This window comes from Etheostoma spectabile, chromosome 9 (genome assembly GCF_008692095.1).
Source record: "Etheostoma spectabile isolate EspeVRDwgs_2016 chromosome 9, UIUC_Espe_1.0, whole genome shotgun sequence".
Taxonomy (NCBI): Eukaryota; Metazoa; Chordata; class Actinopteri; order Perciformes; family Percidae; genus Etheostoma; species Etheostoma spectabile.
This window is the reverse complement of record NC_045741.1, coordinates 26,587,687-26,602,954: the sequence shown is the minus strand read 5'-3', so window position 1 is coordinate 26,602,954 and position 15,268 is coordinate 26,587,687. Positions and strand designations below refer to the sequence as shown.

The 15,268-nt window shown below is 40.0% G+C and overlaps 1 protein-coding gene across 1 annotated transcript in view; it reads right to left on the bottom strand.

Moving 5' to 3' along the window:
- LOC116695607 (inactive N-acetylated-alpha-linked acidic dipeptidase-like protein 2) overlaps positions 1-15,268 on the bottom strand; it is a 730,805-nt gene that overhangs the window by 236,063 nt on the left and 479,474 nt on the right. The window contains exons 11-12 of the mRNA XM_032525998.1: positions 10,608-10,795; positions 9,104-9,232 (exon numbers count right to left, since the gene is read on the bottom strand). Of these exons, the coding sequence (XP_032381889.1) occupies positions 9,104-9,232; positions 10,608-10,795 (317 nt within the window). The remainder of the gene's footprint in view (positions 1-9,103; positions 9,233-10,607; positions 10,796-15,268) is intronic.

Sequence of the window (15,268 nt, the reverse complement as noted above, 5' to 3'; positions counted from 1 at the left end):
AGTGGAACGAAATCTATTGGACATTTTAAACTTTTTTTGCAAATAAAAAACTGAAAAGTGGTGCTCGCAAAATTATTCGGCCCCTTTACTTTCAGTGCAGCAAACTCACTCCAGAAGTTCAGCAAGGATCTCTGAATGATCCAATGTTGTCCTAAATGACTGATGGTGATAAATAGAATCCACCTGTGTGTGATCAAGTCTCTGTATAAATGCACCTGCTCTGTGATAGTCTCAGGGTTCTGTTGAAAGCGCAGAGAGCATCATGAAGACCAAGGAACACACCAGGCAGGTCCGTAATACTGTTGTGGAGAAGTTTAAGCCCGATTTGGATACAAAAAGATTTCCCAAGCTTTAAACATCCCAAGGAGCATTGTGCAAGCGATCATTTTGAAATAGAAGGAGTATCAGACCACTGCAAATCTACCAAGACCTGGCCGTCCCTGTAAACTTTCAGCTCAGACAAGGAGAAGACTGATCAGAGATGCAGCCAAGAGGCCCATGATCACTCTGGATGAACTGCAGAGAAATACAGCTGAGGTGGGAGAGTCTGTCCACAGGACAACAATCAGTCGTAATCTGCACAAATCTGGCCTTCATGGAAGAGTGGCAAGAAGAAAGCCATTTCTCAAAGATATCCATAAAAAGTCTCGTCTAAAGTTTGCCACAAGCCACCTGGGAGACACACCAAACATGTGGCAGAAGGTGCTCTGGTCAGATGAAACCAAAATCGAACTTTTTGGCCACAATGCAAAATAATATGTTTGACGTAAAAGCAACACAGCTCATCACCCTCAACACACCATCCCCACTGTCAAACAAGGTGGTGCAGCATCATGGTTTGGGCCTGCTTTTCTTCAGCAGGGACAGGGAAGATGGTTCAAATTGAGGGGAAGATGGATTCAGCCAAATACAGGACCATTCTGGATGAAAACCTGTTGGAGTCTGCAAAAGACCTGAAACTGGGACGGAGATTTATCTTCCAACAAGACAATGATCCCAAACGTACAGCAAAATCTACAAAGGAATGGTTCACAAATAAACGTATCCAGGTGTTAGAATGGCCAAGTCAAAGTCCAGACCTGAATCCAATCGAGAATCTGTGGAAAGAACTGAAAACTGCTGTTCACAAACGCTCTCCATCCAACCTCACTGAGCTCCAGCTGTTTTGCAAGGAAGAATGGGCAAGAATTTCAGTCTGTCGATGTGCAAAACTGATAGAGACATACCCCAAGCGACTTGCAGCTGTAATCACAGCAAAAGGTGGCTCTACAAAGTATTAACGCAAGGGGGCCCAATCATTTTGCATGCACCACTTTTCAGTTTTTAATTTGCTAAAAAAATTTCAAATATCCAATAGATTTTGTTCCACTTCACAATTGTGTCCCACTTGTTGGTGATTCTTCACAAAAAATAAAAAATGTATATCTTTATGTTTGAAGCCTGAAATGTGTCAAAAGGTTGAAAAGTTCAAGGGGGCCGAATACTTTCGCAAGGCACTGTATATAACTGTCTTTAAAGACTTTGTAGAGCATTACCTTTGTCAGATGATTCATTGGAATGTATGTGCTTTACAATAAAAACAGATCTCTCACTCAATAGGAAAATTGCCACAAGACATGGTTAGAGGGAAACAAGGTTGCATACAGTACTATTAATCTTGTGAGCTCCATGTGACAAACATGGGAGGCAGTATGGGATTATATGACAATGAACTGAGGCCTATTGTGAATGGGATCCACCATAGCATGCACTATAAACAACTTGGGTCCCCACAACGAGTTTAAAGTTTAAATCACACTACAGTAGCCAACTAGACCTGTAGAATACACAAACACACACACACAAACATAATCACAGGTCCATGGCCATTTGTTGGAGGGAGGGCAGATGAAGGATTTGCAACACTGGTCTTTTTTCAGTCTAACAATGCGCTGTCTGGTGACCATTTGTTTTCAAATTGAGGAAGCTGCTACAAGCCACCCACACTCCGACCGGAGACTAGACTAACATACATCTCTGGAACAATACCCAATTAAAGCGCAAGCTCCTCTCCATTTATTTTGTATTCTTTCAGCCAAAACCTCCCTTGTTTTCTCTTTTGACCCTTGTTTCTCTTCCTTTTGTCTTCTTTTTGTCCATCAACCCCCTGTTGTCCCCCTCTTTGTGTAAATCACCAACAAAGGAAGTATCTAGTTGCATTATAATTGGTTCCCAAGCACCCATTCCAAAACTATCAGTGTAGAAGTATTTCAACTTGGAAGACCAAGCAAAGTCTGATAAGTAGGAAGTATTACAGCCATTGTGCAAACATGATTAACGACATGCTTAGATGTGGTACTAAATATTTGGACGTGGGGTGCATGCCTGGGGCAGTTTTGAGACTCTTGAGATAATAAATAGAGCATGCCAGAAATACAGCTGCCACCGAATGGACAATTAGGTACAACAAGGCAAGGCGAAACAAGAAGGTAAATGAGAAAGAAAACACTGAGGAGGGATTATTTGAGGATTCTTGGGTTAGTACAGTGTTACAATGTAGAGCTGTAATAATCCATTTGACACTTTTTATTTCTTAAAATGCTAAAACCTTTGCTGGATGGAGACATAAATGTTCTCCAGACAATACTCAAGTGGCTATGTGGAAACATTTGAGCATGCTGCTACAGAGAGTCTCCCATGAGAATGTGTCCCAGCTCCAATATCCAATGCTCTTACTTTATAAGCTATCCATGGGCAATTTTTAAAACTGTTACTATGTTTTTTATTGCTTAATTTTAGTTGTAAGGGTCAAGTACAGAGAAACATTGACAGTTGCAGAGACAGTTTTTGACGTACTGTTAGCGTAAATTAGCTCAAGCTAATTTTCAACACCTACCCCTTGATGGGTACAAATAGTTCAAATAAACATAAAATGGCATTACAGTCTAAAATCTTTAACAATTGTGTTACCATTTATTGACAGCTTTTGTTTCATTAATGCAGTTAAAACACAAATATATGAAAATGGAGACAAACAGGTTGTGTTTATAGTTTCTGATTCAGGCCTAGAATAGTACAGGCCACAGTTACACCAGTTAGGGATAGGGAACCTGATTCTAGACCTGTGAATTGTTGCAAACATCTACGATTTCTTCAGTACTTCAAATAGGTCTGGAGTTGTACTCATTGATGGCTGTTTACCCAGTCAACGAAAAACAGAGTCAGTTACTGCATTTCCACTTATCTACTTTTTACGCTCAATTTCTATATAAGGAAACCAGAGTGAAAATGCTTGTAATTCAATAATGCGCTTACCTAAGCTGGAGAAGTTGGTGAGTCATCAAACGCAAAATGCAACATAGTACAATGGAAACAGACTTAATAAATAATTACTTGCATAAAGCCTGTGACTGAAATGTCCACTGCTTCAGCTCCACTAGAGAGACAAAGCATTGTGCCTGCATGCAACACATTCTCAGGTTTGTAAGAAAAATGTATGCGCAACAATATGTGTGACATCGTATGAAATTACAGCGACAGCCGACAAAGTTTAGCTGACCTGTCACAACTGTTAAATAAAACTTACAAAAAGTGACTGTGAGCCAGGTACCGGTTACCATGAGATGACGGTTGTGACAGCGCTGGATACACTTAAGTTTAACTGACAAAATGAAGGTGAGTCGGGTACCCGTGACCATGACAATGTCGTTACAGTTAAGTTTAGTCAACAAAAGTTAACTGTCATGCGGCGACAACAGTTAAGTTTGGGCACAAAAATGACTAGTTAAGATTAGAACAAAGCTTGCAGTTTGGGTTGGAACACCGGCCCCCTTAAGTAGTACTCCCAGGACATGAACACCATTGTAAAATTCTACATACAACTCAGTTGGTCAACAAACCCTATTTTAAACATCTTTAGAGAATCAGGTTTTAGATCCATCCGTCCATCATCATCGCCCTGGTTGCGTCGCGGCAGTCCAGCAGAGGGCCCCAAACTTTCCTTTCCTGAGTCACATTAACCAGCTCTGACTGGGGGATCCTGGTGCGTTCCCAGGCCAGGGCGGAGATATAATCCCTCCACCTAGTCCTGGGTCTTCCTTGAGGCCTCCTCCCAGCTGGACGTGCCTGGAATACCTGCCTAGAGAGACGCCAAGAGGGCATCCTTACCAGATGCCCAAACCACCCCAATTGCAACCCTTCCCCACAACAACTATGCCTTGATATCCTGTCCAGTAATATCACAAATAGGATTAAAAGGTCTGTTCAGAGTCTTCCTCCACCCCAACTCACCACCAGATAGTGATCGGTTGACAGCTCCGCCCCTCACTTCACCCAAGGATTTAGATATCTGTTGTAGGGATGTAACAATTACCGGTGTAATGGTAAACCAAAGCAGAAATGTTGACGGTAACAATTAGCCTTTTCATTTAAAATATCCTTATTATTGAGGGAAAGTAAAACCCTTCCCAGCTTCGTCCGAGGCTCCTGAAGTTGCAGCCCAGGCGCATTGGGCTCAGCCGGGAAAAGTGGACAGAATGTAGTAGTGGACTGTTGTCTTTATCTTTTTTCATTTCTTTGTTGAAGTGATGTGTGTAGCCCAGAAGGGAAGTTAAAACTATATTGTAGCTTGTTACACTGTCATGGTTTTTACTGCCTCGTTATCGTCAATAAGTGTTTTGCTACAATGCGGAAGTTTAGCCCATGTTACGACGTCACATTTATATGGAGAGAGCGAGAGAGATACATCATCGCCTTGATAATATTGCTGTTGCCGTGTTTTGTATTGCATAGATGATAGACGGGCTGATTGTTTAATATTACTTGTGCAGCCACGTGTTGATATTCAGGTTGTGTTAGGGCAATTTGCTAGCAATGTGCAATAGACAGTAAACAGACTAACCTGTGGAGCCACATGCTTAGCTATTATTGCTTCGTTATGGATTTGTGTGCTGTAATAGATTTGGCTTATTTGTGTTACTGAGCAATATGTTACATCTATGTTAATTATTACAGAGAAATCAATGTAATTCTTAGTATTGTTTCTCTATATGCTGTTGGCTATACTATTTAGTTTTGGTAATTTAATGTTTATCAAAGTGCATTTTGATTTGCGTATATATCAGAACCACATCGAACTTCACATGTAACATGAAATACAACTTCTTAGTTAACTTCATGTTGTTGCTGTTCAGTTGTAAATAAATCTTCCTGGATCTCAAAGGCAGACATCTCTGGTTCAAGTTCTTACCACCAACTACAGCGAGCCAGTGTTTCAGTAGCCAGTTTTCAATAGTTTTTACAAGCCTATTGCCTGTATTTTTGTAATATAATAAACACTGTTACACTTTCTGAAACTATTAAAAATACTGTGATAATACCAAAAACAGTGATAATTTTGGTCACTATAAACGTGAGGTTATATTTTCATACTACTACATCCATGTAGTAATACCCTGTAGTAATGCCATTTTTTAAGGCTTGTCAAAATGTACATGAAGCAATTGAAATGTCTGACATTAGTACTAAGAACCTCTCCAGTCCCTTCTTATTCAGCTCTGCAAAACGTATGCTGAAATGTTTATTTTACAAATATGAGATGTGCTTTGGGTGGTTGACATAGGACAGTTATGGCATGTGGCAATGGATCCTCATCAGGTGAGGGAAATCAACTTGCCAGTCTCCCGCCGACTTCATGCCAACTGTGCTAGCCAGCTGGCTGGTGGAGTTTTTAAAATATAGACAGATCAGAGTAAACAGAAGAAATAGGTGGAGAAAAAGAGCTCAAGCTAGTCAGACCTTCTCTGAGGCCATCTCATGATTATGAGCCGTTCATCTGGATAGTGAAATCTACTCACCAGTTTCCTGCTGACTCTGCTAGCCTGGCCCGGTCAAAGTTTTCAAACGTAAACTTCCGAGAAAACAGAGGAAAAGGTGAAAACGGCTATCTGCTATGTCCTATGCCTACGATCCTGACTACGTGGAAAAGAAAGCCCATCCCAAAAACTAAATCCATTAAATAATTCTCTTGTGACTGAATTGTTTTATGTCCAAAATGTCAGGAGCCAAGCCAGCTTTCATACACAACACTGTAAAATGTGAAGGGTGATTGATGCGCTATCAATTGAGGTGGGCCTATGGAGCCATATAGAGGCAATTACCAATTACCACTCTAAGATTTTAATTGAAAAAGTTTCGAGCTAAGTAAGAAATTGTCCTCGGGCAGAAAGCCAATCAATGAGTACTCTTTTCTACAGCAGTATTTACAGCAGCACTAACGTAGCTAATTACATTGGATACATATGAGCGGTAAGATTGACATCTGAGCGTAAGGTTTATCTAAACCATATGGCTCAAAGAAGATAGTATTGGAGCTGCTGCTACAAGCATGGAAAGCTTAACACAAAGTCTGACAGAATGAATGAATGTGATAGAAAAGTCAGTAGTTTCATGTATGTACACACAGAGTTCTTTCATTTTTCTGTTAAAGATATTTCATGAAAGAAGAAGTTACTTTCTCTTTGTCTCCTTTTTTCTTCTTCTATTTAAATGGCTTTGACAGAGGCTGTCTGTAGCTTCATTACAGCTTAATGCCATAGGTAGACTGGGCCATTCCTACTAATTAATTAGTTTATGGTAGAGCTGGGAAATAAAGGGACATTGTGCTGCACAATCTGTTCACTCGTGACCTCTTGTACCTGCCTGGGTACCTGGCAAGAACATGAATCTTCCCCAAGAATGAGTGATCGAAAGACTCAAATAAAAACACTGGATAGCGTGACATGAAGAGACAAAGAGAGAAGACAGAGAAGAAGTAAGAGACAGATCTTAATGAGGAAAATGAGAGGGTTGCGAGATACAGTGCTTGCTGCTGATGAAAGAGGAGATTAAGAGGTGATGGAAGGAGAGGGAACAAGGTTGGGAGAGAGTGGTAGTGCTTAAGGGAGAAGAAGAACAAAAAAAGGAGGTGGTGGTGTAGGCGGTGGAAGGACATGAGAGAAAGTGACGATGAGGTGTGTTTTTTTTTTTTTTTTAAAGGCAAAAGTTTTCAAAGTTTAAAGAGACGGTGAGAGTTGGGGAAAAGATGTCTGCAAAACACCCCCAGGTTGGAATAAAGAGACAGTTTGGGAGGCTGAATCATAGAGCTGCTATACATAATCAGTAGAATGGCCATTGCAGATTGAGTGTGAATGTGAAGTGTGGGATGAGGTGAGAGTGAAGTTAGTTTTTTTTAGATCATATTGAGAGTGGCTTCCTCCTCCTCCTCTCACAGAATGGGTGACATACTTTTACAGTCGAAGTCTCGCCATTTCTGGTTATTATGTTTCTTACATAATTATATTACTCACATTATTGTGTTAACTATTGTGTCAATCTGTGAAATGAAAGCAGAGCACAACAAGAGCGTGAGGAGAACATGGAGCCCTAGAGAGCAAAGTGAAGCAAAATTAGGAACATTGATAGAACTAAAATGAATGTGGTACGGGTTAAAACGTCAAAATGGTGTGTTTTAATATTGGGGTAGCACAGCTGCTAAAATCTGGGTCTGAAATTATATAATGTAAATAGATTGTAACAAGTCTACAATATATTAAAATTTCTTGACCAGACATTATAATCATTTGACTACATACTGCGACCCCACACTCATCATGAGTTTATGTCAAAAAGATAACACACATATACACACACACACATGCACGTCCCAAAGCATTTACAAGTCATCATGAGTTTGCATCAAAAAAGATAACATATATACACACACACATTATATAGTATATATACACACACTTTTTATGCACAACCAAAAGTCGGATAAAGACTAATTTTTATACTAATTTAAAAATGAATAAGAATATGTTTGACCCAGCTGGCCTGACACTGCTGACAGTTTGTGCACTTATAGTTGTAAATTGCAGGCAACCCTTTCCCCTCTTCTCTCCCAACTCGTAAAATATTGCTTCTTGATCAGTGGCTCTGAGGGTGGGTTACCGAAGCAAAAAAAAAAAAATCACACTTTACCTTCTTTATAAAACGCACTGGGCATAGCGCCAGCTTTAACGCAGTGCTGTAAAATTACATTAAAAGCAACAACAGTAATGAGTAATATCAAAAACTGAAAGGGCCGGGTGATTGGGTGGTGGATGGGTCAAACAACACAGGACTTTCACCCAAGAGAACGGGGTTCATGTCCCGTTCTTGTCCCGCATGTCACTGAATTGTACATTTTGTAACCCCACACCCAATCTTTTCCTAAAGTTAACTTTCCCGCTCTTGTACTGCATATCAGTTAAACATACTTTTCAACAATGAGCATCAAATAGTGACACCAAGAGTCCCGACCCTGAGGGTACTGTCAAAGTAAATGGACTGTTCTGATAGTTTGTGCAGAAATTCTTTGGTTATGCTAACCAATTGATGCACATTTGAAGACGGCTTATTTTAAATGGCAACAGCGCAGGTGGACAGTCCTGCCGTCAGCATGCCAGTTGCACGCTCCCTCAAAACCTGCGACATCTGTGGCATTGTGCTGTGTGATACAACTTGCACATTTTTTAGAGTGGCCTTCTATTGTGGCCAGCCTAAGACACACCTGTGCAGTAATCATGCTGTCTAATCAGCATTTTGATAAGCCACACCTGTGAGGTGGATGGATTTTCTCAGCAAAGGAGAAGTGCTCACTAACACCGATTTAGACAGATTTGTGACTAATATTTGAGAGAAATAAGCCTTTTGTGTACATAGAAAAAGTCTTAGATCTTTTGAGTTCAGCTTGCAAAAAATGTGGGTAAAAAGAAGAGTTTCAATTATAATTTTGTTCAGTGTATGTTACATGTTACATTTCCACTGTTTAGAAACTAAGTCCACTCCATTTTTCCTTTTCAGTTTTTCCATTTCAACACGACCGCGTTGCATTGTGGTATACAGGAGTAAAATGTAGGGTACATTGCATGTTATGTACCACAAAGAATTTGAACAACACTACAAAATGGTGAACACACTATATAATGCACTATTTCCTTGATAGGGAACAGTTTCAAACACAGCTACTGTACATCCGTGGTGAGTTGTAGTGATGTTAGCGGTCACAGTAGTGCTATCAGCTAGCAGCAGCAGTAGTACTTACCCTCTGTATGTCTGAAGTGAGTTGCAGCAGGGTTGGAGAAGCTGTAGCTCGTAGTGTCTCGGTCCCTCTAACTGGAGAGTTCAGACTGACATAGGCCACTGCACTACTCTGCAGGACAACACTGTTATCCTAAAGGGAGCACACAGACACACACACACACAGACACACACACACACACGTTATCATCATCACTCCCAATAATATTCAGTATAATTCTTGTCATCACACTTGTCGCATTATTATCATTATCTAAAGTCCACAGAAAGAGTCCTTTCCCATATTTAGGATTATGTTATTGTCCTTGGCAATCGTTTTTTGACTTCTGCTGTAATGTAATTTAATCTTCATCTTTCAATGTAATCCAATTAAGACCTACATTTTAATCTAATTTCACAGTTTATTGAAGTATACATAAGAATCCAACACATTTTTGTTGTGAGCCACATGTTTTTATTCTACTCATCTAAAGTCATAGTCAGACAAAACTGTAACTGAGTTATGTGGGAATAAGAATAATGAATAGGTGTACATAAATTAGACCTGCTAAATAAAAACAACATTGTCTGACTGCAGATGTGGCGGGTTGTTCTATTTTTGTGGCAGCAATCCTATCTTGAGAGAATAGAGAAGGAACACCCACTGTTTTGACTGGCTTTCTCTATGTTATTTGTTAGGTGTGGCCATTTCCACTTACATTTAAAAAAATTACATATAAAATTCAGTCAATATTCATTGAGCCAGTCTTAATATGTGTCAGTACAAGCTTATCTTATCTTTGTCATAGTTTCAAAAGTTGCAGGACCCAAACTCAGAAGAAGACACAAGAAGGTAGCAGTTTCAATTAATTAATAAGGAAAAAGTATAGGGGAGGGATCACAAGTGACCAAATCAGACGCTTCAGAAGAAAGGACGTCTTATACCTCTAAAACACATTTCCTCCTTTCCTCTCTCCTCCCATGATTCCCTCGCGTCTCTCCCGTGTCTCCTCAGGGGGAGGGACTAAGACACGAGAAAGGGAGGCAAGTGGAGGAGCCGGAGCGTGATTTAAGGGACATGAGAAGAAGCTCAAGTATGACAACAAACTGACACCAGACAAAGTGAGCACACAGACTGAATGCACAAGGAACAAGGATTGTAACGAGAGACAGGTGATCTGAGGGCTGATGCACTGGTAAAACACATCACGGCGGGGCCGAGAATTGTAAAGGCGAGAAAACACACAAGACAGGAAGTCAAACAAGACGTGATACATGGGAAGTGAACCTACCAAAATAAAACAGGAAACTAAATAAAACCCAGCATCATGACTATCTTCATGTTTAGTATTTGGCTGCTAGCTGACTAACTTCTGAAAAGACCCAGCAGTAGCGTATGCTGGAGAAAGAAGACCGTTTTCTTCTGAACAAATGAAAAGGTTTCGCTGTCTATGGTGATCCTTATATAGCCACAACCTTTGACCCCTACGGTGACATTTAATAAAACAGATGTTCTAGTGCTTGCTGACCTTTCCCCACTCATAGGACCCGATGTTCCCCAGGGCTGAGCCGCCCCATGAGCAAAACACAGTGGTACGGTCTGGAATCCATCCTCGTTTGGTCTGCTCTGTCAGTGCCGCGATGAGCTGATTCATGATGGCTGAAGCCCCGCCTCCCTGGTCGCTGTCATGACGACTGCCAACCAGCACATAGCGATCTGGAGAAAGATAAAAAGAGAAGAAAAGGGAAGATTAATTCATGCATTTATTTCTTTGGTTGTAGGTAATTGTATTGCTATTGTGCCATGTATGTATTAGATATGTGTATTTAGGCCATTTATTTCCACATTTGATGAAACAAAAACTACAGTTACAAGCATAAGAAGCTGGTATTGCTGAGCAGTCAAGTGGGTTCTAGTTTGAAGTTGTAGTCAAAGCCGATGTAGTCCTGCCGTCCCATGAAAAGTTCAAGGGATGCTTTAAATGACGCACCGGCTAGTCCAAGCAATGTTTAACCAAAAACATTGCATACAAAAAAAGGAATGTTACAAAATTTCCTTTTATACATGTATTTACCATTTTATTAACATATTACGCTACTTTTGTGAACCCAAGACTATTATAAACTCATTTCAAGCACCAAAACAATTGAGTGTAGGTTTGTTTTCACAAGAGATTGGAGAAATATTTCTGTTTTAGGGCAAAATTATCTCTTTATACATTGCTCCGGAACAATGTTGTACAGAAAGCAGAGTTTGTTCTGAACATTTTAACATGAAACACATTGGAATCAGGTTATGTCTAAAAATGCGTAATGGTCCAAGAGGCTTTTTTTTTTTTAGAGCACATGGACTTGCATATGTGTAAGAAATGTCAAGTCATTTACAGTCATTTACGACTTACAGTGTGAGTGGCGTTGCCTTTCAAAAACCACTTTTTATCATTAATTACAGCCCCACCATGTGGCCAATTGTGCTTACATTTCTTGAAACCTAATGCACATCACTTCCAGTCGTTGGGCCAATTGTCGTGTTTCTGCCTCATTGCAGCTCACGGCGATTTGAGACAAACTGGAGCAAAAACATTAAGGTTCTACCCTTTTGTGGTTTAACCCCTAAGTAAACCTACAGCCTCCCACTACGTATTCTCCTACAACTATAGACTGGTGACTTTACCTTCTCAGCCTCGTTGGAACCTCACCGTGGAAGCTACCCCCTGCTTGGTCAACATAAAGTGAGCTAGACCGAGACACCATTTTAACAAACTACACACAAAAGAAAAAAATATTTAATTAAGATTCCCCTGTTACTGTTCACTGGCAAAATTTACCTAAACACTTACACACCCATGAGTGCAACAGCTTATGATAATGTGATACACTGCAGAACAGTCTTACCCATCTTCAACTTTACTTGTGTCCCCCAATATTAAAAATATATACTATATACAGTACACAACATCAGCATCCATTACATCACCAACCCCTTTTATCAACGTTTCTGACATCCTCAACACACAGTCAACAGACTAGAATATACAGTATAAACAACCGAGACAAAATGAGGTAGCCAAGAGATCAAAGAAGACTTCTTTCCTGAGCTCTATTCAAGAAGGAAATGGCTGCAGTAATAAAAGAGTACTTGTAACTCTTACTCCTTACAGATAGACATCTTAGACGGGAGCCAGACGGCAAGGACTGAAATTCGGGGAATAAGGAGAGGGAACTGTCGGAGCGAAAAGCATTACCTTTCCTGACTATCTGTGTGATAAGAGTCATGAGGGAGTTGTCTACATGAAACTTGGACAGTTTCCTCAGGCAATACAGACGCTGCTGGCCTTTTTTGCATAACGCTTCAGGGTGGAAAGTAAATTTGAGCTTGTTATCCACTATGGTCCCAAGATATTTATAGGTTTCAGCAGAGTCTACATTCTGTCCCTTGATAATGGTATTTTGGTTGTTAGTGGGTTTGTGTCTAAAATCAATGCATGTCCTTAGTTTTCTGAACATTAGGTGTAGGAATGCATTGTCACACCAATCTACAAATTCATTAACTACAAGACCATGGCTGTTTTCACTGTCATGTCGGAGGCTGACTATCACAGAGTCATCAGCAAACTTTAAAATCGAGCTGTTTTCGGAAGTCGTCGATATGAGGAATATAGAAGAGAGGGGAAAGGACATATCCCTGGGGTGACAGAGTGGATGATATCAATTCCCCACTCTCTGAGTGCTGGATGTTAAAAAGTCAAGAATCCAGCCTACAGTGTTAACATCTAAGCTAAAATTATTGATAAGTTTATCAATTAGAATGTGGAGCTGGATTGTGTTAAAAGCTGACAAAAAGTCAACAATTAGTAGCTTGCCATGGTTTTTGTTTCCTTCAAGATGTTTTAAAACAGGGTTTAATAAGGTTGCAGTGGCATCTTCCACTCCCCGGCCAGCTCTATATGTGAACTGAAGAAGGTCAAGTACATGTGCAGTCTTGGTAAGGATATCTCTTTTTATCAGTTTTTTGAAGGACTTCCTTACAAGAGAAGTCAGGGCCACAGGGCCGAAATCATTAAGATAATTGTTTTGGCCACGGGGATAACTATTGACTGCGTCCAACTCTTTGGCACCCTCTGTAGGTTAAGTGACAACTGGAAGACATGGTGAAAGACAGGGGCTAATTGTTCTGCACAGCAGGAAAGAAGTCAACCACTTATACAATCAGGACCTAGGCTTTCAGAGTGTTTGGAAGATTTTCACCATTAAAATCAAGGCAATCAAACCTGCGATAAAACTTATTAAAATCCTGTGCCAATTGACTGTCAGAATTAAAACCATCAAGATACACCTTATTTTTGCCTTTGATTTCTTAACCTACAACAGTTTTTAAACCCCAGCCTATTGTTAGCAAGTTATCTTTCCAACTTCTCCTTTTAATTCTGTTTCACACAGCCTATTTCACTCCTGATTTGTTTTTTTAGCATTCTCAGCTCTGTAAGGTTGCCCTCTCGAAATGGCCTTTTATTCAAATTTAACAGGGTTTTCAGAGATTTCGACACACATGCTGTTAGGAAATACCTTCACAGTCTTTTTTTTAAATCACACTGTTTTGACAGAATATAACATAGCTGCTGATGACGTCTGTCATCTCATAAATGTCACTGCAAGAGTCGTTAAACGTGGCTGTTGAAATTCAGGTTTGAGTCCATGACTACACAATGGCTTTGTCTGTTGTTTTTAACAATGTCGTTTGAAGCTGATCGCTGACTTTTAATAGTTCCTCTTTTGCTCCAAAAACAAACACCTTTTCTTCATTCAATTTAAGAATGTTCTGGTACATCCAGTTGTTAATTTGTTCAATGCATATACTCGGTTGTTGTATTGGACTATAGTCCCCTGGTGATAAGGTTATGTAAATATGTATTTATTGTACTTATTTTGTTGTTTTCCATAACCTGAGCCAGTGGAAGCATGTAAATGTTAAACAGAAAAGGGCCCAGAACGGAGCCTTGGGGAACTCTGCACGTCATATTTATATACTCAGATGCATAATTACCTATAAAGACAAAGTAGCCCCTATTCATTACATAGGATTCAAACCAGTTAAGTACTGAGCCAGAAAGTCCAACCCAGTTTTTTAATCAGTCTAATAATATGTCATAGTCGACTGTATGAAATGCAGCACTGAGATCAAGTTATACTAAAACTTAGATTTTCCACTATCTGTGTTTAAGTGGATGTCATTAAAGACTTTAACCAGAGCAGTCTCAGTGTTGTCGTGTGGTTGAAAAGCCCGACTAAAAGGCATCAAAACTGTTGTTTAGTGACAAAAAAAGGTTGAGTTGTTGAAAAAACACTTTTTCAATGATTTTACTTAAAAACGGAGGGTTTGCCTATAGTTGTCAAATAGTGAGGTATTAAGATTGTTCTTTTTTTAAGAGTGGCTTAATGACTGCCATTTTCAGGGCCTGTGGGAAGATACCTGAGAGAAGAGAGAGAGATGTTTACAATCTGTTGAAGATCAGAAGCCAAACAATTTGAAACATTTTTGAAAACACCTGTTGGTAGAATATCAAGGCAACAGGAGGAGGTTTTCAGATGTTGCATATTGTCCTCCAGATTTTTATGGTTGATCGTATGCAATTGTGTCATATTGGAATTAGATTTGCCTGGACACTGTGACAACAGATATCCTGTACTTGAAATGGAGGCACTGACTGTTTTGTCTAACTTTCTAATGTTCTGAATGAGTCAAAGTCCTTGCAGGCCTTGGCAGATAAAAGTTGAGATGCTACTGGTACTGGAGGGTTTGTTAAAAGGTGCTAGGCATCCCTGTAAACTCAGGGAAGAATCCTCAGTCCTGGTGCTGATCTATCTTGTGATGATATTACTCCTCCTGAGGGCAGAATGATATACTGGTATGAGCTGAACACAACTGTGATCACAGTTACAGGGACTTGAATGCTCCTTTGAAAGAACCATAACACATGTCAAGAATCTTGTTATGCCTGGTAAAGCAGGTGATGTATTGGTTGAACGTCTGGTGAGTTTTTTTCAATGAACAGTGATTGAAGTCACCTAGCACAAGCATGAGCACATCTGGAGATATGGATTGCAGCTTCTGGGTTACCTTATGTACAGACTCCAAAGCTTATTATAGCCTAACTCTACTAACCAATACAGACTACTAGTAGCTAGGAGA